Raw genomic sequence first — 25,750 nt, 5'->3', positions numbered from 1 at the left:
TCTTCCCATTTTCTCTTGAACTATCCTATTTAGGCTGTCATGCCCATCACTCTACCCAAGCTGCTCTCATCAATAATTTAATCTTGCTAAATCCAGTGGTCACTTCTCAGTCCTCACATCACACAGTCTGCCAGCAGCATATGATACAGTTGACCACTTTTTCCTCCTAGTAATGTTTTGTTTCCTGAGTTTCTAGAATGCTACTCTTCAAGTTTCTGTCTACATATCCACTCCTTCAGTCTCCTTTGCTGGTTTTCCTTATCTCCCTGATCTCTGAAATTGTTGTGCTCAGCCTTTAGACCTCATCTCTTTTGTACACAGATTTGAATTCACCAGGTCTCATGGCTTTATAGGACCATCTATATGCTGTCAACTCCCAAGTTTATAGGACCTCTCACTAAATCCAGGCGTTTATATCCATAACTGCCTATTTATCCTCTCTGTTTGCATGTCTAATAGATAGCTGAAACTTAGCATGTCTAACACTGACTTACAGATTATCCTATTTTTTCCCTTCTTATAGTTGTCTATGTCTTTGTAAATGGCACCTCTCTTACTCTTTTTACTTATACCAAAACCATTCAAATCACCTGACTCCTTTTTTTCCCTTTCCCATCTTGCATTTAACATATTAAGGAGTTCTTTGATTTACTGATCACTTTTAATCAGCTCCATATGACCATCCCATGACCATTCTCTATCTTCACAATGACTACCTTTGTTTGAGCCACCATCATTTCTTGCTAGATTTCTGCAATTGCTTTTTCTTTTTTTAATGTTTGTTTATTTTTGAGAGAGAGAGATTGAGGCAGAGAGAGGGAGACACAGAATCCAAAGCAGACTCCAGGCTCTGAGCTGTCAGAGCTGAGCCCAACATGGGGCTTGAGCTCACAGACCACAAGATAATGACGTGAGCCTAAGTTGGACACTCAACCAACTCCAGGCACCCCTCTGCAGTTGCTTTCTAACTGTTTTTTGTGCTTCAGCCCTTACCTCTACAGTCTGTTATCAACACAGGAACCACACTGGTAAAGTGTAAGTCAGATTAGGACACTCCGTTTCTAAAAAACTATTCAGTGGCTTCCCATCTCACTCAAAGTAAAAACTGCAATTTTTACAATACCCCTTACTAACTTCCCTCCAGAGACACAGGCCTCTTGGTCCCAGAGCATGCTGGCTATGCTTCTGCCTTAAGGCATTTGCATTGGCTGATATCTATACCTGGAATGCTCTTCCCCCAGGTATTGGCATATCTTGGTTTCTTACTTTGTCTTGATCTAAATGTTATATTTTTCATAAGGCCCTCCTTAACCACCTTATTTTAAATACTCCCCTCACTTCCTGTTCATTTTTCTCCCTTTGTTTTTCTTCAGAGCACCCATCACCATCTGACATATCTTATATTTTACTTTACTGTTTCCTCATATTAGAGTATATGCTCTATGAGGGCAGGGATTTTTCTCTTTTGCCCATTGGTAAAGCCCTAGTGCCATAGTAGCTACTTGATAAGTATCTGCTAAATGTATAAATAGGGTAGACATTTTTTAACTCATTGAGACCTTGATGGTGACATCAGAGATTAGATGACTGGCCAATGAGGGGGGGGGGGAGGGACTAGAGTAAAAATGTTTCTGAAAATCATTTTTATAAAATGTAATACATATTCATTATTTTTCTCAGTTTATAGTTCTGATGTAATTGATAAACAGTGCACTTCCATGGCCTCTGATAATACAGATGACAAAGCTGTTATTATTCTAATCCCTGTTAGACTTGGTGGAGAAAGAACCAACACCGACTACTTAGATTTTGTAAAGGTATGAATAAGAACTAAAATTTTTTAAGGCAATGCTAGCTAATCTGAAAAATACAGAAGGTTTGCCATCTTTTTTCTATTAAATGGGTAGTGATGATTTTATAGTTGTAGATTGTAAAGCTTGACATTAGAGATTTTAAATTTCAGTATTGCAGGATCAGATGTGATTTGAAGAGTATCATGTTCTATGACCAAGTGAAAAGCCTTTTAATCTTTTTGTAGCTAATCAAGGAGACACAGATGCACCAATAATTATAATATGTGATATGTCTACAGTTCCCATTATCCCTCTATGTGATTGTTAAAAGGATGTACCTTTGTTTGTTTATAAAACCCACATTAAATTGTTTCAAGGTAACAACTGAAACAAAGTGAGTTTTCTATTACTGCTGTATTATCTCTTAATTTGTTTCCTGTGGCACCATAAGGTGAATAAGTGGGATGACTATTTATATAGACAGAAGTGATAAAGATCATATGGGGGAAGGTTCCATCTTTGGCTTCTTTATATTAACCAGTTAAAAATCAGTTCTATTTGAGAACACAACTCTTTTCTCCAAATGAACCTATTGTTATCTAATGTTGTTTTGTTGTGGGCATCAACACACTCAGTTGTCACAAAACTTTAACTTAAAACTTTTTTTTTTTTTTAGTATACTTGACACACAATGGTACATTAGTTTCAGGTGTACCAACATAGTGATTCAACTTCTCTATATGTTCTGCTATGCTCACCACAAGTGTAGCTTGCTTCTGCAACCATACAATGCTGTCATTGACTATTCCCTGTGCTGTGCCTTTTGTGACTGTGACTTATTCATTCCATAACTGGAAGCCTGTATCTCCCATTCCCCTTCACCCATTTGACCATCTCCCCTACCTCCTTTCTCTCTGTATTTATAGGTCTGATTCTGCTTTTTGCACAAAACTTTACCTTTTTAAAACAATTTATTTTAATATTTTATTTATTTTTGAGAGAGAGAGAGAGAGAGAGAGAGAGAGTGCAAGTGGGGGAGGGGCAGAGAGAGAGGGAGACACAGAACCCAAGAAGCAGGCTCCAGGCTCCAAGCTGTCAGCACAGAGCCTGATGCGGGGCTGGAACTCATGAATGGTGAGGTCATGACCTGCGCTGAAGTAGGATGCTTAACCGACTGAGCCACCCAGGTGCCCCAAAACTTTACCTTTTGAAATACTTACTTTTGGTTAAAATTATAGTATTTTATATTATTTTCATAGTTTTAATAAAGTTTCTCATCTTTTCAAGGTCAGAGACGGAATTCCTCTTTGAATGGAGTGTTATGGTATATAGTAATCTTGAAATCTAAGTTTCAGTAATGGTTTGTTCCCCACGTAAAGCCTTAGGGTCCATGTGTGTATGAGTGGAACATGTGTCTTCACTTTAGACTGTGCTACTTCTAAAAATCTAGAACAGTTGTTGTCAATATATGGGATATGGAAGTTTTCTAGCTGGTATATTGGCTTTTCCTAATAGTTATTAAAATTTTGCAGGCATACATGTTACCAATAGTACTAATACTATATCGAAAATATATGAATCTGTTAGATAAAATCGGGGTTTTAATTTCTAACATGTGGGCTCTTTAGTAGAGTTAATATTAGAATGTGGGAAGGTATGAACCATTTCATCTAGCAAATCTATTAAGGGTTTTGGGACTTTTGGCATGTTGCCATGTCTCAGTAGGTTGTAACCAAGTCTGAACTGGATGGATTCCCTCTGCCTTTTCCACTGCCATGAAAAGATTAGAAACTGAGGCAATCTTGGAACTGACTCCTTTGGTCAAACCCCTATTTCTGTTGGAATGGGCTGCAGATGGCTTCAAGGCATATTTCATCTGGCTGCGAGCTTTGCTACTTGGTGCTATTAATATTTTTTATCATTCAATCATATTGAATGATTCAATGGAGTTTGTAGTGAAAAAAACCATGGTTAACTGTTAAAGTGATCCTCAGAACCCAGCATATAGGAGTTGCTCAACAACTAACTGGTTAACTCTCATATTTCTATAACACTTTTAATACAGATACATCTCATTTTGCCTTCAAAACAGCTAGGAACTATTTGTCTTTTTAAAACCGAGAAGACTGAAGTTAAATGATAAGTTTAAGTTCAGACAGTAAACTGGTAACAGACCAGAACTTCTGTTATTTTTATATTTTCCCTAAAATACGGATTTTTAAAAATGTAATATTTCTTTGAGCTTCTACCAATTGAATTTATACATAGTCCACTAAAATAAGAAAGCATTGACTATTGAGACATTTTAATTTTTCAATTATCAGCAAAAAGTGGCCGAGATGGCTGAGTGAAGTAGGCTGGATGTTAGGTGTTATGTTTGCTTAAGGGTTGGTTGGGTCAAAAGCCAACATGACAACTTGTCAAGAGGCATTCACTTGGAAGTGAAAAAATACAGTGTCTGACAGTCCTAAAAGAAGAAGAATCTTCCTCTTCTTCCTCTTCTGCTCTTTTTTCTCTTTCTCTACATACTCCACCCCCATTCCACGCCTCCCACTCCATCTCCCCCTCTTCCTCCACTGCCTCCTCTTTTGTCAGCAGTTGTATTTTTTTTTCCTGCCGAACCATTGTATATGATACTCTCTAAAATTCACCCCTCAGTTCTATTTTCCAAATTTATTAATCAAGGTAATTCCAATCTTTCAGAGATGGTACCATCCCCTGCTACATTCTGTGAGGAGAAAGAAATTTGGTGTGGTGCTTCATCAGCTCTTAGCTCGGGAAGTTTATATATATATATATATATATATATATATATATATATATATATATATATATTTTTTTTTTTTTTTTTTAGAGGACCTGGAATGGGAAAATCTAATATGTTCTCCTTCTCCAGCAAGACAAATTAGGACTTTTCTTTTTGACTGATTACTTCAGTCTTATTTATTGCTTCATGGGTACAGCTCAATAAATTCTCACCACCAGATAGCTGTGAAGAAGCTTTTTTAGGGACTGAAAAGTGTTGCAGATTTCCAAAGATACAGTCCCTTCTATGTAATGGCATTCTAGTTCCTAATCTGCCTCTAAGTGTTTATTGCTAAATCTGCTCTAGTCTGTTGAAAAGGAAATATAGATGTCAGGAACCAGAGTCTTTATTCCATTACTTAGGATCACTGCTGAGGAGAGTTACGGATGATTCTTGCTATATACTTTTTTCTTTCTTTTCTCGGCTATGAGGGACTTAGAACTTTCACTTCCTCATGGCTCTCTGTGTCAGAAACATTGTGTGTCAGCTGATCAGATTGCCTCAAGTTGAAGTAAGGCACTCTCTAAGGATTTTTATTTGAGGGGAAAGCAATAGAATAATAGACTATTCATGGAATAATAATAAAAACAGAATAACACTTTATTGTTTATTTTCTTTATAATTTCATCTTATATATTTGTTAACTGTAAATTAATTTTAACCTATAATATGCCTTCTCTGTTTCATTTAACTTTCTTAGTTGCAGTTCTCTTTTCCAATTTTCACATGACTGAAAATATACAAAGTTGTTTTCTCTAAGAGGGTTATTTATAACAGTGAGGACCTAGGAACAACTTAAATGTTCAGAATGGAGATTTTAAGGCACATTTGGCTATCTTCATAAAATAGAGTATTTTACAACCATTAAATATTATACTGAGATCTATATTTATTGATAGGAAAAGAGGTTTATGATGTAATGACTGACCAAACTTATAACAGCATGTGTAGTGTGATGCCACATATATAGAACTGTATTCATAAATCTCTATGTGAATATACACAGATTGAGTTCAAGAAGGTGTTCCCCAAATATTAATAATGATAAGCTTTGAGTGTCAGGGTTTGGGGAAATTTTTACCTTTTAATATATATTCTGTGTGTTTTTGTTTTTTTACAACAACCACATTTTTTAAATGTTTATTTATTTTGACACAGAACACAATTGGGGGAGGGGCGGAGAGAGACAGAGAAACACAGAATCTGAAGCAGGCTCCAGGCTCTGAGCTGTCAGCACAGAGCCCGACACCAGGCTCAAACTCACCAGCCATAAGATCATGACCTGAGCCAAAGTCGGATGCTTAACCGACTAAGCCACCCAGGTGTTCCACAACAATCACATATTTTTAAGAAAATAATTAAGTTAAAAATACTTTATGGTTTGATTACTTGTTAAAGGGAAAAAACCATTGGTTCATATATATATTTTTTTATTAAAAAAATTTTTTTAATGTTTATTTATTTTTGTGAGAGAGACAGAGAGTGAGCAGGAGAGGGGCAGAGAGAGAGGGAGACACAGAATCCGAAGCAGGCTCCAGACTCCAAGCTGTCAGCCCTGACGCAGGGCTCAAACCCACGAGTGGTGAGATCATGACCCAAGTGGAAGCCAGACATTCAACTAACTGAGCTACCCAGATACCCCAGTTCATATACTTTTTATTTTTATATCTTCTAGATATAAAAACATCCTGTCATTTAAGAGAAGGAAAGCATAAATATTATTTAATACTTTGGGGTTTTATAATATGCATCATCATTAGTCACTTAATAAGTTTAGAGTACATGATATAGATATAGATACAGATATAGATATACACACATACACACATAATATAGGCTAAAATATTGACAAGACCTTATTAACTGATTCCACTGGCCATGTTTTTTAAAAGGTGTAGAATTATTTGGCCCAGGGGCACCTCAGGTGGCTCAGTTGGTTGAGCATCTGACTCGATTTTAGCTCAGGTCATGATCTCAGTGTTGTGGGACTGAGCCCTGCATTGGGCTCCATGTTAAGTGTGGAGCCTGCTTGAGATTCTCCTTCTCTCTCTCTCTCTCTCTTTCTCTGTCTCTCTTTCTCTCTCTCTCTCTCTCTCTCCTCCTTTCCTCTGCTTTCTCTCTCTTAAAAAAAAAAAAAAGGATTATTTTGCCCAGCTTAAATAGAGTTTTACACTTAGAATAGATGCTGAGGGGCATACTAAATAATTGATTGCGGTATCCGTGATATTTTATGATTGGTAAATAAAATTGGCTTTAATAACAATTATTTTTTGCCTTAGATTATATTGTTTTCATTTTATCTTATTCTAATAAATTTATGAAATAGCATAAAAATGGGTCAAATGAATGCTGTTGATTAGAAAATGGTTTTTAGTTTGGGATTCTAAGACTTGAAGATCAGTGAAAATAGTAATAAGGTCTAAGGAGTATTTCCAGTATTTTAAAAACTTGATGAAAATACTATATTGATCATGATAAGGCTGCAACAGCTAACTGAAAGGGCAAGTGTTTTGGTTTTGGTAGGAACTGTATTGCCTTTATATGGTGACCTTATTTATTTCTGTATCTGGTACATAGTAGTTGTTAATGTTGTTGAGTGACACACTGATCAGAACACTTGATTTACTGTTGAGTGATTTAAAGAAAATGGAAAATAGTGTTTGTAGATAGAAGGATTTTAGAATATGGGGCATATGTAATAAAAATAATACTGGTGGTGAAAAATTTGGGAACTATGATACGTACTAATACTGCTAATACAAATTTGATTGTTTTGAATAATTATCATTTGCCTCATGACTCTAAATCTGTATTAATTCCTTTTAACAGGGTATTTTAAGTCTTGAATATTGCGTGGGTATTATTGGTGGCAAACCTAAACAGTCATACTACTTTGCTGGATTTCAAGGTTAGTGATTTAATAAAACATTTTTATTATTGTTTTCTTTTAAAAATCAGAAGTTAATTTAGGATCATTGGAAACAGGATGATTAACAGACCAAAATGAGTACCTTATAAATTCATCAGTCCTACCATAGCCACTCATTTGTCATTTGGTCCACAACATAATTGGATTCTGTAAAATGTATGTTTAATTTCTGTTATTGCATAAACAGGCATAATTTATTGGTTTCACTAAACTTGAAAAGACATTGCTGCTACATTCTGACAGTTGCTATTTACATATTTACTTTTTACCAGTTTTAGTGGTGCTACTTGATGATAAAATGACGAGCAATATGTTCTTCCTGTCAGGATAAAGTAGTGCAATACATTTTTCATATGCAAACTGTAGAATATAATTGTGTGTTTGTGAAAGTAATTTTATCACCAAAAATTAAATGACAGTCTCATCACTTTATAAAAATTCTGCTTATACAAGCATATTTGATTATGCATAAGTTAATCTGTCCTGTGCAAACCTATGTTTCAGTCAATGAATATCAGTCTGGCAAGCTGTTACTCCCAGGTTTTTTTCAGCTATTCTACATAGAAATTGGATTGTAAGCAGTGTAATAATAAGGTGTTTTTTGAATTACTTGTCTTCTGTTTTGTCCTTGTAGATGACAGTTTGATTTACATGGATCCTCATTACTGCCAATCTTTTGTAGATGTCAGCATAAAGGATTTCCCTCTTGAGGTACTATGGATAAAGAGCTGGTACTATTTTCTTACCATATGAAGCAAACTCAAATTATTTAGAGATGTGTTAGACAGCTATGCTTTTCTGGTATTACAATTCCAAGTTAGTAATATTTTACTGATTTATAAAACCATAATCCATACACTGGTCAAAGGTTAAATAATTTGCTGCTGAATTTTAATTTATGACATACTTTCTTCTTCATTTATCTTTGTCTCTGACTTGTTAGGTACCTTAGTCCTACCAAAATAAATGATCAAGCCTCCAAGTAATTTTGTAGATAAACAGCTGAATATTACTCAAGAATTTAAAATGTTAGGCATGTTTTAAAAAAAGAAAAAGTGGGGGGGAGAAAAAGATGATGGAGTTGGTTTAGAATAACAAAGTGACTTGTGACTATCTGCTAACTTATTTTATGTATAATTGTTAAGTCTTAGTCCCTAGTTAAGTTTCTCCAGAGCTTAGTTGGGTTTCTACTAATTGTTTCAGCTCTCATTTCTTAACATATTCTTTTCCTTTATGTTGGTCATTTGTGATCCAGTGTTTTATTTTTTAATTTTATTATTTTATTTTATTAAAAAATTTCTTTCTTTATTTACTTTGAGAGAGCAGAGAGAGTGTGAGTGAGGGAGGGGCAGAGAGAGAGAAAGAGAGAGAGAGAGAGAGAGAGAGAGAGAGAATCCCAAGCAGGCTCTGTGCTAACAGCACAGAGCCTAATGCGGGGCAGGAACTCACAAAACTGTGAAATCATGACCTGATCCAAAATCAAGAGTTGCATGCTTAACTGACTGAGCCACCCAGGCACTGCTAAAATTATTATTTTTATTATAATTTTTTTTTAACATTTATTTTTGAGACAGAGAGAGACAGAGCATGAATGGGGGAGGGGCAGAGAGAGAGGGAGACAGAATCGGAAGCAGGCTCCAGGCTCTGAGCCATCAGCCCAGAGCCCGACGCGGGGCATGAACCCACGGACCGCGAGATCGTGACCTGAGCTGAAGTCGGACGCTCAACTGACTGAGCCACCCAGGCGCCCCTAAAATTATTATTTTTAAAAATATTTATTTATTTAGTAATCTCTATGTGCAATGTGGGGTTCAAATTCACAACCCTGAGATCAAGAGTTGCATGCTCTACTGACTGAACCATCCAGGTGCTCCTATTATCTAGTATTTCAATTTAGAAAATTTTGAGAGTGCATAGGTGAGACATGTAATTATTTCATGGTTTTGGTTCTTGTTTTCCCAGTTGATGCTTTTATAGACTTCAAGTAATTTTAATCACTTAAGTGGCATGGATCACTAATTCTCAAAGGCTTGGCAAGTTAGAAATGTGGTTTAATATTTTGTTTTAGTAAGAGCTTGTTAGCTAATAATATCTAATAATATTTAAGGGATAGATTATAAAAATAAACTGTAAGATTAGAATCTGGTTCTGAAAGATACATTATAAAACATGCTAGCATCTTTTGTAAACTATTACTTGAACTAAAGTACAAGCAACTTGAGGCCAGAGATAAGATTTGCTTTCTGTTTTCTTCCTTCATAGTGTCTTGCATGTAAACCTTAATAAATATTTATAGATGACTTATTGATACTGTGGGCAACACAATAGAATTGTGCTATGTGAACCATGTTGTAATTCTCTTTCAGCTGCATTGTGGTCTTGTAGCACTGATTCCTATGTCTAAGTTACACAGTGTATCTGTGACTTGTGACTATCTGTGTATCTGTACCATATTAACTACTTAAAAAAGTAGACATTTGAAATTCAGATGGAAAATTATTCATAGTTTTCTAGTATTATCTAAAATAGGCAAATTAAAAGCTTATTAGTATTGACTATCTTGACCAGTAGAGACTATTCATCTGATATTTTGAGAGATTCCACAAAGAAGCCAGGTGAATGACTATCCTGGTTATGTCTACACCAGCAAGATTAGAAAGGCTGCAGCTCACTTTGGGAGGCAGGTGCAACACACTTCATGAGTAAGTCAATAAAGCTTGAAGTGGGGTGTTAGTAGTGGGAATGGAAGAGAGGGAATGATTTTGAGAGACTCTGCAAAGTAAAACTTGGTGAAATCAAGTAACTTCTGAAATGCACAGAAACATTTATTTCTTATACATTGGGACACTGAGAAAGTGGGTTTAGATTTATATATATATAAAAATATATATATATTTTTTAAGGAAAAAACATATAATTTATTTGACTTTAAGGTACCATTGATTATAAGATGCAACATTAATAGTGTTTTTGAAGAAAACTGTATTAAACAAGTATTGATTGTGAAGTAATAGAATTTTCAGAAATGTTGTATCGATGAAAATAGACTCAACAAAAATAACACCATGTTATTTCTACTAGGTATTATTACACATATGTATTTCCTGCTAGTTCTGATATTGTTAAGTAATCATATATTCAATATCCATATATGTTGGATTAGGGTAACCCTGAAAAATCTCAAGCAAACTTTATTTATTTATTAATTATTTATTTATTTATTTATTTATTTATTTAATAAATATATGAAAGTTACTGTCAAATTGGTTTCCATACAACACCCAGTGCTCATCCCAAAAGGTGCCCTCCTCAATACCCATCCCCTCCCTACCCTCCCTCCCACCCCCCTAGATTTATATTTTTGAGATGCTAGAAGAGTATCTCAACCTGTCTGGATAATTCCTCTGGACAGTTTTTCATTTTTCTCAGTTCAGGCATTTGTCTTAGGCTATTTATTGAATAGTATCATTTATTTTTCTATGAGAGTATAATATAAAAACTACAGCAAGTTGTCTATCTTTGTACAGAAATAAAATTTTACTTTTTGCTTTTTATCATATTTAAGCTTAAAATGCTCCCAAGTGGAGATATTATTAATCATCCTTGCCTTGGTATGTAGGTTGTTGTATGTATTTATGCTATTGACATTTTGCAGTTGATTGATGTAATTATATGAGCATTCTAAAACCACCACCCTTATACCTCAATTATTAAAATTATTTTTTATTATTAAAATTTTTTTTAACATTTATTTATTTTTGAGAGAGAGAGAGAAAGACAGAGCACAAGCAGGGGAGGGGCAGAGAAAGAGGGAGACACAGAATCAGAAGCCATCTCTGGGCTCTGAGCTGTCAGCACAGAGCCTGATGTGGGGCTTGAACCCATGAATTGTGAGATCATGACATGAGCCGAAGTTGGACGCTTAACTGACTGAGCCACCCAGGCGCCCCTATTAAAATTATTTTTAAAAGCATGTTTATTCGATCAGTACTTGATTTTGTAGACGGAGAAATTAAAATCTTAGCTCTTTTATCCAACACCATGTAAAGAATCACTGGCAGTCTTGATATTTTGTGTGAGTGCCTTGAATCCAATAGGATTATGAAAATTTAAGAAAATAGTATATCTGAGTATTTGACATTAAAGAAGAGATTTAGACCATATCTTTTGTTGTTCTTATGGTATTGAATTCCTATATATGTAGAGTTGAACTTTAAAAATTTTGAAGCCAAATCAGACCAAGTATTTTTCTCTTTTAAACTACTACTTACTGAGTTCTTTATATGTGCAAGGCACTGTCCTAAGTACTATAGTCTTCTGTTGAATTTTTTTCTTTCCTGTGGTTCCAGATGCTTTGCTTATGTATATATTTGTATGAATTTTCTATTCTTTTTTTTAAGTTTACTTATTTATTTTGAGAGAGAGACAGAGACAGACAAAGAGACAGAAAGTGTGCATAAGCATGCTCATGGAGAGAGAGAGAGAGAGAGAGAGAGAGAGAGAGAGAGAGAATGCCAAGTAGGCTCCATGCTGTCAGCACAGAGTGATACAGGGCTTGATCTCACGAACTGTGCTAAAATCAAGAGTCGGACACTTTAATGACTGAGCCAGGCAGGAGCCCCCAATTTTCCATTCTTGTGACACCTTCTTATAAAATATATTCTTATGTATTATTTAATTTTTATATTAACTTTGAAAAAGAGAATTCCCCTCATCTTTATCTTCACTGAGTTTTTAACATTGTGAAGTGAAGTCATGTATGTATATACGTCTATAATTTTCATTTAGAGAATGGGGTTTAAAGGAGCAGCATGAATTACCTTAAGGAAAAAAGTTGTGTAAAAACAAGTTGAAATTAGAAGGGAATGAGAAGAACTCAAATGGGCTTTTGCAGTTAGGGTGTGTTGATTTGTGGGTTCCCAGTGGTTCAGGCAGAGTATCAATTGTTGGGATGAGAGGACTAGAAGATACATATTTTCATTATTATATATATAAATATAAATATATACATATAAATATATATATATTTATGTGTGTATGTATTTAATAAGATTTCTTAAACCAGAGACTGTTGTGTCATGTTATTTATGATACACTTTCAGAATGACTGGTGCTAACTCTTACAAATAACAAATTCTATTCTATTATTAAGGCAATATTTGGTTGCTAAATATTAATATTCTGTTAATAAGGCCTTATAAATAGATGTATTAGTCTATTGTGATTCCTGGGCCCCCAGTTTCAAGTTTCAGATTTTAGGAGTTCCATGCAGTAGTGGTTATTTTAATCTATCCTAGTAAATTCAGAGAATAGTGGCATTAAAGCTATGAGAATGATGTGATGTGATTAGACAGATGGATGAGTGAATTCATCAGTGAAAGATGTACCCTTTATGAATTACACATGTGAACTGCATATAGTAGGAGGTGCTTTGTAGTAAGGGTATTCTCTAACTCAGGAAGCTCCATCTAAATCACCAGAATAGCATAGCTACACCTAAAAGTATTTGTTTCAGTATCGTTTGTATGTTTAGGTAAGAGAGTCCACTATTCCAAAAACTAAGCTTAGAACAGTGCCTGGCATTTAGTAGATGCCTAATAACTATTTGTTGAGGCAGTGAATAAATAATGTATTAAAAAATGAAATAAATAGGAATTGACTCACCATGACTAGTTTTTTCAGAAACACATTTCATTGTCACAGAAGTATGTATAGCAAATACTCCCTAAAATGTGTTTGTGAAGTAAAAGGTGCTACTCTTACCAATCATCAGAATTTTAAAAATTAAAAAAGAAATCGTAAGTACAGAGCTGAAAGAATCATCACAAAGTGAATACAGCTGTGTAATGAATGCCCCTTGGGAAAATATTTTAAAGTCTAACTTGTTCTGTGACAAACAATTCTGAATTATAAGTTAATGTTAGTTTGACTTCAGAACCTTCTAAGGTGAACCAAAAAACATAATTTTAAGTTTTAATGGTATAAAATGCCTCTTTGTGATACGAGTCCTAGTACTCATATAGTGACACCCAACAGCAATTTCATTTTTCAGTGATCAGAGACTTATATCTGTGTTTTTGTGAATAATTTAAAAAGTTCTTTGTAGATATCAAAACAACCATGAATAACAATATAGTGTTTGTCATTACTGTCTATGATGACTGAGGCAATACAGTGAAATCGCACTAAGCCTATTAGGTTTAGTCTTATTGGTTCTTACATGAAAATAGTAACATAGTGTATGTAATGTAGGACATCCTTGTAGTTGAGTTTAAAAATCCTTTGTTGGACCGCGTACAAACTTTTGGCCCTTCTTACTTATCCTCAAGTAGTAAAAACTAAATACACATTCTTTATTATTGGCTTTGGAAAGAGTTGGGTAAGTGACTATTTTTAGATACCTTGTAGGTAGAATATCTTTTTGTGAATATGACATAGAGCTATCTGTGCCTTACACACAGACTCCTTATACTCCTGTAGTTAACTTATTGTTAACTAACACATTTATGTAGCTCTTCTGTGCCTCTCTAGATCTGTTTTCAATAAAACAGATAATTAAGCAGGTGAAACAGTTTTGGAAAATGTCCAACTAAGACAATACTTGTTTTGACTGGTACTCTGGAGGTTCCAAAGGTTGGATCTCACTATATAAAGTAAGTATTAGGGGCGTCTGGGTGGCTCAGTAGGTTGAATGTCTGACTTCAGCTCAGGTCACAATCTCATGGTTCATGAGTTCAGGCCCTGCATTAGGCTCACTGCTGTCAGCTCAGAGCTGACAGCATTTTGGACAGCATAGAGGATATTTGCATATCCTCTAGTGATAATATGGGACTCTAATTGGATCACTAGGATATATGGGGAGAGGAAAGAGTGATTTTGACTGATTCACCATAAACAAATTTGGAAGCCTATGTTTTTCTATATTTTAATAAACAGTTTAAGTTAAACTCCCATAGTTTTAGGCATTAAATGTACGGACATTTTCAGTTTATGAGTTCAAATTCAGCCTTGATCATTTCTTAATTGAGCTGGTTCTTTAATCAAAAAATATAAAATACATAACAAAGAATTTCTCACACCCATCTCCCATCTGCCCAGTTTTTCTCTCTCCTCTAAACTTGGTATATCCTTTTTTTTTTTTTTTAAGTTTATTTATTTATTTTGAGACAGAGACAGTATGAGCAGGGGAGGGGTAGAGAGACAGGGAGAGAGAGAATCCCAAGCAGGCTCTATGCTGGCAGAGCAGAGCCTGACACAGGGCTTGAACTCATGAACTGTGAGATCATGACCTGATGATCTCATCAGTACCACAAACCTGAACTGAAACCAAGAGCTGGATGCTTAACCAACTGAGCCACCCAGGCACCCCAATTTTGGTTACCCTTACAGAGTTTATTTATACAAATGTAAACAAACGTGACTATATATATATATATATATATATATATATATATATATATTTACTTATGGTCCTTCTTTTTTTATACATACAAAAACAGACTTTGGTGGTAGCATCAATGATTTTTAAGGACAAGACCTCTGAGCATTCAAGCAGTTTAAAAAAAAAAAATCTTTTAAGCAAAGCACCAGAATGTGGTAACGAAAAAAAAAAAAAAGATTGGAATGATTAGCTTTTTTTTTAGAGAGTGCATGCAAGTGAGGCAGAGGAAGAGGGAGAGAGGGAGAGAGGGAGAGAGAGAGAGAGGGAGAGAGAGAGAGAGAGAGAAAGAGAAAGAGAAAGAGTCTTAAGTAGGCTCCATGCCCAGCACAGAGCCTGATACGGCTCAATCTCATGACGCTAAGATCATGATCTGAGCTGAAATCAAGAGTTGAATGCTTTACCAACTGAGCCACCCAGGTGCCCCTGGAATTATTATCTTTATATTCTACCCTTTTCTTTTGTATTTTCTGAAGATCCCAAACTCTACTAGTTAGCCATATCTCACTAGCAAGAGTAGAGAGGCTAGAGCAGCTTCCCTAGCCAATTTATATCTGTGGCACTGTGACTACATGAGAAAAGTGAACTGAAGTGACAGGAAGACTGGTAAGGAGGATAGCAAGGACCATCACAGAACAGTTTACAACTGTGTCCCATACAGGAATAAACAAGAACTTAAACAAGTAGAAGAATGAGTTGGAAGAATATGTAAGTGTGTATGAATTGTGTCAGATGCTAAAATTCTCACGTTGACCTATTTTCATATCATTATGGAACACTTACATGAATCTGTGTATTTGTTTACAATGTCTTGATATCCTTATTAAAAGGTTTTCTAACATTAAAAAATCTCAAAAAACAGGCTTAATTGAACTTTCATAGAAATAACTAACTGAATTCTAAACCTTGTGCTAGCTTATGTATGTCTTTTTCAGTGGCACATTTTTCTTCCCTTTTGCAAGTGTTCGAAATGCATGCCATTTTTGACACACTTCTTTTCTTCTGTGGAATGGCACTAATATCATATACGGTGGAGATTTGGTGAACTGAATGTAAATAAAGCTTTGGGGAGTGGAAAGTACCATTTTCATAGGATAGACTAAAACACTGTTCCAAAGAATATTTATAATTTTGAGAAAAGTTAAATGGCAAATTTTAATTTAAGTAATATCTTGTATATACTGAAGTCCATCCAATAAAACTAAATTAATCTTAAAGTACTTTTAAAATTACAGACATTCCACTGCCCTTCTCCCAAAAAGATGTCATTTCGAAAAATGGATCCTAGCTGTACAATAGGATTTTACTGTCGAAATGTTCAGGACTTCAAACGAGCTTCTGAAGAAATCACTAAGGTACTTTTATTTAAAATATTATATTTGTAAATGACCTAATTCTTATTAGAGATAGCCTATCAGAGGACAGAAGTCTGTAAATTATTCTTTTGTAAAATTTCCCCTTGAATGTTAATATTATCAGGAATATTGTGAACCAGAAAGTAAAACTACTTGGGGATTCCTAGCCTTTGAGACTAATAAAACCAATTGGCTGAAAGTATCAATTGCCCCACTAGGTGGCACTGTTGAAATAAAAATCCCTTCCCAAACTGTAGCCATGTGCAAGCAATTAGGTTATATTTTATTTGAAGAGGATTTTAAAAGGGCAATACCTTAGGGGGTAGAAAAAAATTAATGAAGTATTTGATCAAGCCAAATTGTGCATTATTTCTTGTTAGTCCAAGTGCTTCTTTGATTTTTTTTAAAGAGAAATGGTATTTTTGGATTTCTCAGAACTGCTTTATTAAATGAGCTATGTTGTTACCTTCCAATAAGCTTGTCTAATCTGATCTATTCTACTTATAGGGTCTTTGAAATAGGTTTATTTAACTCCTTCTCATTACCTTTAAACTTTAGCTTTTTTTTTTTTTTTTTGGTCCTTGAGTACTGCTAAAACATAGAACCTTAAGGTCTGTCTATATTTAGTACTTTAGAAAATAAAAAAGATTACTTACTTAGGAAGCAAGCATAACTGGATGGCTGTCTTTATTAGTATCAGTAGTTATAGGCTATAATTTTATGGTAAACAAAACCAATATTAGAATCATTTTTGGAAATTTTTAACTTGAGCTCAGGTATAGTAATACCTCATTATTGCTTTAACTTCCAGTTAGTTTTATTCTGGAAAATGGACACAGTGGGCTGAAATTTGATCTTTACAATGTAAAAACATAATGAAAAAGTTAAATAAGAAGTTTCATATAAGTGAAGAGTAGTTTACTTGACCTGCCATGTAAAAGAGGAAAATTAACAGGTACATGACAGAAAAGTGAATGAGAAGAGAAAATGAGACACAGGGGAAGTTTACTTCTCATTTCTCAGAATTGTTGTCTTTTCATTCTCCTTTTTTAACCCAGAAGGCCAAGTGAATGTAACAAAATGTGTATTCTCCATTTTCCCCCTCTTTCATTACTTGAAGTTAGTATATACACTTGTATATTTTTGTTTGACAGTTCTGTCTTTATAAAGTACCATGTAAAATATGTGCTAAAATACACCAATCCAGGTGATATTGTAATAGAGATTGAGGTTGACCATCATTTCCCATTAGAAAGTTGTGTTTTTGTTTCCACTAGTTTGTTTTCTATCCAGGTGAAAATAGTATGTTTAGAACAGTAAAAGTCTACTCCTGGAATAGAAACAAACCGAATTATTATTACCAAAGTGAAAAAAACAAGATTCACAAATGAGTTACATGTTGATATTCTCTGATTAAAACTGATACTTTTTGTGGTTTATATACACATACATACCTATTTATATCTATATTATGGTTTTTACATGGGAAAATACTTAGAAATTATTGCTCATGATGCATCAGAGTAATTATGCAATATTAAAGCAAAGGGAAGCAATATTGAAATATCATGTGGAAGTACTGAGAATTTTGGTAGAGTCCATTAACTTTCTTTTAATAACAAGGTTGTTTCTTAAGTTAATAGTTTTTTTTCAGTAGTGTCAAAAACTCTTGGTCGATTAATAACCTGATCATTTACTTTTGCTTGGAAGGTTGCAAGTTAAGTAGTTTTCCTTCTCTTCTTAAAAACTGAACTTGGTGTTTTTTTTGTTACACTGTTATTTTTTTCTCTTTAAAAATTAAAACAATTTAAATTATTTGATTCAATACAGGATATAATGTCAGTTGTCTCATTTTGAAAATGAAGCTAGGTAGCCTAGATTCTCATGTTTAATTTGTAATGTGGTATGAATATTCTAATGCCTTATACTACATGATTTTTAAAATGTTAATAAAAATTGTGAAATTAATTCACTGTTTAGCAGGGCTCAGCCCAGCAAGTATCTGTAACTACCATGTTGAAAGGATAAAATGACCAAGCCATAATCCCTGCTTTTGAACAGGTCTAAGGCTTCTGCCCTCGAATAGCATTTATAGGCCAGGAGAGAGAGAATAAGACAGGTAGACATACATTACATTGAATATGATAAGCACACATACAGAACTAGAAATAAATTGATAGCGGAAGGAAGGATGTTGAAATGAGAGCAATGTCACATCCCAGTCACAGTTCTTTACTGTGATGGTGATATTTAATTTGGGCCTTAAAGTGTAGGCTTAATTTCTAATGGCTTATTAAGTAGAAGGAAGGGTGCTTCAAGCAGAGGAAATAACAGGAGGAAAGGTATTGGACAAGGAAAATGTAGAGCTCTTCTAGAGAATGGCAAATAGTCCAATTTGTTAGGTGCCAAGGGTACACGTGGGGTAGGATTTCTGTCTTCTGACTGCCTAAATTAGGATCCTATATGGCTTGGGAGTCTCCAGTTCTAGCAAGCCTTCCAAGTAGTCTTGTACACCAAATTTGAGAGCCACTGGTGTTAAGACAGTACAATCCAAAGTGTATACTTGATATTTTTAGGTAGCACCAGGGTAAATATTAACATATTTATATGTTTATTTATAATCATATTAGAAAAATATAACTGGCATTTTAAACATGGTTTCCTATTAATTAGTGTTTGTAAAAGGCTACTTAAGTTAAAAACTATGAAAAGAAAAATAATCACTAATTATAACAGAGATGGCATACATAACAAAAATAATGAAGGAGGCATATATATGTGCAAGGCTTGAGAAACACTGCTACAGGAAATAGCAAAGGATGAGGCTAGAAAAAGAGGTTGGAATAATATCATGGAGAGTCCTGAATGCCAGGCTGAGGTTTGTACTTTAGCAGTATGTTGATTTTATTGGTTTTTTAAATTTCAAGCATACAGAAATACAGAGAATAACTTAATAAATACCCATGTGCTACCATTGAGCTTAAGGGGAAAAAACCCATATATGATTGCATTGTATTAACTTTACCCAATCTTATTCCCTTCCTTCCTTCCCAGTGGTAATTACTATCCTAAATTAATATATAATACTCATACTTTATATATCCATAAACAATATATTTTGCTTTGTATGTTATTAAACTTATCATTAATGGTATGTTTATATAAAAATGTATAGATCCTGCAACTTGCTTTTTCATTTAATAGTGACTTAGAGATTATATCTATATGTCTTGGTGTTGCTTATTCCTAATTGCTGAGTAGTAGTTTTATTTAAACTGTCTTTTGTTCATGGTCATCTAGCTTGTTTCAATTTTTAATTACAAATAATGTTTATAAGAATATTCTTGTCCATATCTCTTCATGCATGTGTACTACTTTAACTGGAATTATGTTAAGATACTCTAGATATGCTGGAGTGGAATTGCTGCGTCACAGGGTATGCATATTTTTAGATTTGTTAGATATTGTCAAATGCTCTCCAAAGTTATCATACCAACAGTATATGAAAATTTCCAATGCTCCATATTACCACTTGATATTGTAAAACTTTTACATTTTTAACCAATCTCATGTATATACATAGTATCTCTTTGTAGCTTTAATTTGTATTTCTCTGATTAATAGTGAAGCTGAATGTCTTATCAAAGTTTATTGGTCCATTGGTTCCTCTTTTGTGAATTTCTTACTCATTTCCTTTCTCTAATTCTCTATAAAGCTATTTGATTTGAAGGAAATCAAATCAAATTTATAATTCTGGATACTATCACTTGTTGGCTCAATGTGTTACAGATAATATTCTCCTAGGCTGCTGTTTTCACTTGTCAATGATATCTTTAATTTTAGTCAAATTAGTAAATCTTTTTCATTATGGGTTTTGAATTTTCTATCAAAGAAATGTGTAATAACCAAAGTCATAAACATATTTCTTATATTCTCCTACGTTTCTTCTTCTTTTTTTTAATGTTTATCTTAATAGAGAGCTAGCAGGCAAGGGGCAGAGAGAGAGGGAGAATTCCAAGCAGGCTCTGAGCTGTCAGCACAGAGCCCGACGTGAGGCTCAAACTCACAAACCATGAGATCATGATCTGAGCCAAAACTAAGAGTTGGCCTCTTAACCAACTGAGCCACCCAGGAGCCCCACATTCTCCTACATTTCTTCCAAAAGTATTAAAAGTTTTATGTTTCACATTTAGAACTTGTATATGTCTTAAGTTATGTATCTTTTTTTTTTTTAAACATGGATAATTGGTTCCAGCATTCTTTATTAAAAGACTTGCTTTGTAGTGCCTTCTTCAAAGACTTGGATGAAGACAGAGCTGTAGGATGGGAGAGGAAGCAACTATTTTGAGAGAGTTTGTGAAAGTAGAATCTATAAGACCAAGCAGCCACTGGGACTTGAGGGCAAGTGAAAGAGAGAGTCCAAAAACAAGTCTGCTTTACAGACTTAATAGACACTTAAATAAGCGTCTAGGAGAAAAAATTAATTGCTGTTAATATGGTAATTCATCTAGTCAACAAGAGATTTGAGTGCTCTCACTTCTACCACTCCACCAAAACTCCTCTCAGGGTCGCTGATGCCCCCCACGTTGCTAAGTCCATGGGTCATATCTTAGTCTTCATCCCACCTATCCTAACATTTGTATCTGTCATAGCTGAACACCCATTGCACCTTTATACACCCTCTTTATTTGGCTTCTACAACCACTATCTTGGCTTTTCTCATTCTTCACTAGTTTTTCCTTCTCAGTGCTCCTTTGTCTGCTCTTCTTCCCAGTCTCTTCATGTTGGAGCACTGCAGGACTTAGTCTTTAGTTCTCATGTCTTTATCTTAGTGATCTCATCTAGTCATATAGCTTTATCAATTATAAGTCAGTTAAGACCAAGATCATATCTTTAGTTCCCACCTCTTTCCATTCATAAATTGTATATGTCCAGCTGCCATTCAGCATCCCTTGTGTTGTCTTATGTACATATCCAAAATCAAATTCCTAATCTTTCTTTTCAAGCCTATTCTTTTTTTTTTAATGTTTATTTATTTTTGAGAGAGAGAAAGCATGAGTGAAGGAGGGGCAGAGGGAGGGAGAGAGACAGAATTCCAACCAGGTTCTGTGCTGTCAGCGCAGAGCCCGATGTGGGGCTCAATCTCATGAACCATGAGATCATGACTTGAGCTGAAATCAAGAGTCAGATGCTTAACTGATTGAGCCACCCAGGCACCCCCCTTTTCAAGCTGTTCTGCTCATAATTTTCCTCATCTCATTTAAGGGCAAATTTATCCTTCTATCTGCTGAGGCCAAAAGCCTTGGAGTTATCCTTACCTCCTTCCTATCTCTCCTATCCTAGAACCAATTATATGTTTAATATATATCTAGAATCGGACCACTTTTCATACCTCTAACTGCTACTATAATGGCCAATGGCCTAATTTGTTTCTAAGCCCCCTTCCCCCGAACCTGTTCTCAACTCAGCAGCCTTGCTGATGTTTTTAAAACTTAAAGCATACTACTCTTCTCCTCAGAAACCCGCACTGACTTTCCATTTCACTTACAAGTAAAACAGTTCTTACCATATCCTCCAAGGCCTCAGATGATGTGTCTCTCCATGCCCCACCCTCTTACCCTAACCCCTCATGTCTTACTCTGCCCTCTTTCATTCTGCTTTAGCCATGTTGGCTTCCTTGCAGATGTCTAACCTAATAGGCAGGCTCCTATCTTAGTGCCTTTGCAATGGACTGTAATGCTTTTTCCCTCATATCTGCAGGACTGATACCCTTGCTTCCTTTAAGTCTTGGCTCAGATGTCTCCTTAATGAGGCTTAATCTGACCACCTTATTTAAACAGTTTTCCCTACCATTCCCTCTTACCTTGTCATTTTATTTTTTTCAAGGTACCTACTACTTTCTAATACACTATATAATTTACCTGTTATATTATTACTTATTATATAGATGTATTATATATTTACCTATTATATTTATTATTATCTGTCTTCCCCAGTGGAATATAAACCTCACAAGGGCAGGAATGTTTTGCCTGTTTAGGTCACTGATGTATCCCAAACCTTCTAGAACAGTGCCTGGCCCATAGTAAGTATTCACTGAGTTTGCTGAATGACCATCTAGAATTGGGTTTGCAATGGTGAACAAGAAAGTTGTAACTCCTGGTTTCATGAACTGATAGTCAAAGTGGACAAAATAGACATTAAATCTACAAATAAATGCATAACAAAAATTTTAAATTCTGTTAAAAATATAGTTTATAGGCAAGAAAAATAGGAAACACAATTTAATTTGGGGAGTGAAAAAACATTTTATATGATACACTCATTGTATTTTCCTTAAGGTTCAGATAAAAGTTTTATTTGGTCTATGAAATCTGCCCTATTTGAATCTACCACACAATTAGTAAAAATCAGCAAGAGAATAGTAAGGGTCTTCCTACTATAATGAACTTAATTGTTAGAGTTTCATGACTTGCTTTAAGAATGCTTCAAAACCTTGAATTGGGAGATGAAATGAGCAATAGAGTTTGGCATGATAGAGACAGCAGAATTTCAGATAGAGTTAGGAGTATCTTTTATTTCATTGAAATGGTCAATCATGGAATCTCTGTGGATAAGGAGGCAAATGGACGAGAAGAATTGAGAGGTGGAAAATTTTAAAGTCAGGTGAATTTGATGAAGATACACTGGGAATGCATCTACAACAATCCCTCTTGGGGCACCTGGGTGGCTCAGTCAGTTAAGCATCTGATTTTAGCTCAGGTCATGACCTTATGGCTCGTGAGCGTAAGCCCTGTGTTGGGCTGTGTGCTGACAGCTCAGAGTCTGGATCCTACTTCAGATTCTGTGTCTCTGTCTCTTTCTGTCCCTCACTGGCTCATGCTCTGTCTCTCACTCTCTCTCAAAACTAAATAAACATTAAAATTTTTTTAAATGTAAAAAAAATAAAAATAAAAAAAATACAAACCAACCATCCCTCTTTCATCTTCCACTTCTTTAGACTTCAGCATCTCTATGGCATAGTTCTATTTAATCCTGTCTCCGATGATCCCCTCCCTCCCTGTCTATAAATAGTTAATCATGTTGTTAAAATCTTTCATGTCCTTTTTGTTCCTGCAGAGTATGTAAGATATGTGATAAAAGTTTCCAACTGTAATCGTGGGTCTGTCTCCTTTAAGTTCTGTTGCTTTTTGTTTTACATATTTTGAGGCTATGTTATTAGTTACATACAAATTTAATATTGTTAGGTCTTATTGAATTAACTCTTTTATAATTATATGACCCTCTATCTCTAGTAATATTTTTTCCTTAAAGTCTATTTTTTGCTTTGTCATATATTTTAATCCTACATATATTTTAAACTCCACAAAGCATTTTGTTTTAATCAACATTACCCTTTCTGATGACCTTCATTCTTTCGTGTTATTTTGTTTCTTTCTGGGATCATTTTGCTTCTCTCTGAAGAATTTCCATTACTGTTTCTTCTAGTGTTGTTTGCTGGTGATAAATTCTCTCAGTTTTTGTTTGTTGATTATAACTTTATTATGTCTTCATTAAAAAACTGAAATAAAAGCAGTCGTACAGAAAAGTTGTAAATATGGTTCAAATAACTTTTTCCTGAGCCACTTGAGAATTAGTTGCCAACATGATGCCCCATAACCCTTGAAAAATTGAGTGTGCAATTCGTAAAGACAACTATCAAAATCAGGAAAGTAGCACTGTACATTATTACCATATAATTCTCAGAAACTATTCATGTTTTGCTAACTGTCCCAGTAATGCTCTGTATAGTAAAAGGCTCCAGTTCACAATAATGTGTTGCATTTATATATACTGAATTTTTAAAAATCTAGAATAGTTCCTCATCTTTCCTTGACTTTCACATGACCTTGATTGTTTTCAAAGATTATGGGCACTTTTGTTTTTGGCTTTATTTTTACAAGATACTTTTGATAATTTTATAGACTATCCCCTCAATTTGCCTGATGTTTCCTCAGGATTTTTCAGATTATGCATCTTTGTCAGGTGTATCACAGAAGTGATTCTGTGTGTTCTTACTGCATCCTAGTGGTTCGCACATTATTTCAATTTGTCTTTTTACTGATGATGTTAACTTTGATCAGTTGATTAATATCTGCCAGGTTCCAGTCTGGCTTCCACATACTCAGTAGACCAGGATGACTTCTCTGACCCTGGCATGGATGCCTGTTTTGTCCAGATGCATCTAGTGGCTTTAGAAATGAATTGTTTGGGAGGGAAAGGAATGATGAAGAGGTTGCCTTCATTATTGAAAAATATTTTTGCTGCACAGAATTCTATTTTAGCAGTCTTTTGTTCAGTACCTTAAAGATATTTAGTCCATTGTGTTCTGGCATTTCTTTTTTTTTTTAAAGTTTTTAGTTATTTTGAGAGAGAGAGAGAGAGAGAGAGAGAACAGGGGAGTGGTAGAGAAAGAGAGAAAATCCCATGTAGGCTCCGCATTGTCAGCATGGAGCCTGATGCGGGGCTTAACTCACAAACCTGGACCTGAGCCAAAACCAGCTGAGCCACCCAGGCGCCCCCTGGCTTCTGTCACTTCTTGATATACATCCCCTAAGATTTTTACTTCTCAGGATTTTCTTTTTCTTGGTTGCTTTCAGCTGCTTTCTAAAAGTTGCTTTATCTATTTTTTTTTTCCATTTCTTAATGATTGTTGTTGGTGGCATGGTTAATCTCATCATGGCCTTCTAAATAATTATATTTATAAAATACTTGTTTTAATTCTTTCCAAGTTGTAAAATATAACTGTAAATAAACAAATCCATTTTAAAAATCCTAACATAAAATTAGTTTTATTTCATTGGAGTTTTATCATGAGTACTCTGTATAGAAAGGAACATGGCATTACAGTTTTATCTTAAATCCATCCAAAGAAATTTTACACTAGCAAATTATAGAAGTAAAGTAAAATAAACCAAATGAAAAGAATTTGGTTACTCTATAAATGGCAGCTGCACTACTCTGGTTGTTCAGTCTAAAAACTTGGAATCATCCTGAATCCCTTGCTCTGTCTCACACCCCAGGCCCAATCCAGCAAAGTCTATCATCTTTCCTTTACAATATATTTAGAATTTGGTTATTTCTCACCATTACCATTATTACCCTGGTCCACGAGCATATCTTCCTTGGGATTACTGCAGTGTCTTCTTAACTGATCTCCCTTGCTTTGTCTATACAGTATCTTTTCCAAACAGCAGCCTGAGTGATTTTGTTAAAATGTAACTAACATTGAAAAAAATTAAAAAAAAAAAAAGTAACTAACATTGTGTCACTTTTTTTACTCAAAATCCCTTGCTTTCTAACTCATTCAGAGCAAAAGCCCTCAACTCTTCCAGTGACCTGTTAGGCCTTCTATAAGTGGAAACTCCCTCTACCTGCCTTACTTCTCTA

General features: G+C 34.7%; 1 protein-coding gene across 5 annotated transcripts in view; it reads left to right on the top strand.

Moving 5' to 3' along the window:
• Nucleotides 1-25,750, top strand: part of ATG4C (autophagy related 4C cysteine peptidase) — a 96,833-nt gene that overhangs the window by 59,455 nt on the left and 11,628 nt on the right. For 4 of the 5 annotated variants that reach the window (XM_058717155.1, XM_058717158.1, XM_058717157.1 and 1 more), the window contains 4 exons: nucleotides 1,681-1,817; nucleotides 7,429-7,507; nucleotides 8,163-8,239; nucleotides 16,202-16,321. In XM_058717155.1, coding sequence (XP_058573138.1) covers nucleotides 1,681-1,817; nucleotides 7,429-7,507; nucleotides 8,163-8,239; nucleotides 16,202-16,321 — 413 coding nt within the window. The remainder of the gene's footprint in view (nucleotides 1-1,680; nucleotides 1,818-7,428; nucleotides 7,508-8,162; nucleotides 8,240-16,201; nucleotides 16,322-25,750) is intronic. The other variant, XM_058717159.1, reaches the window with a different exon arrangement.

The sequence above is a fragment of the Neofelis nebulosa genome, chromosome 2, assembly GCF_028018385.1.
Source record: "Neofelis nebulosa isolate mNeoNeb1 chromosome 2, mNeoNeb1.pri, whole genome shotgun sequence".
Lineage (NCBI taxonomy): Eukaryota > Metazoa > Chordata > Mammalia > Carnivora > Felidae > Neofelis > Neofelis nebulosa.
This window is presented reverse-complemented; position numbering and strand designations above follow the sequence as displayed.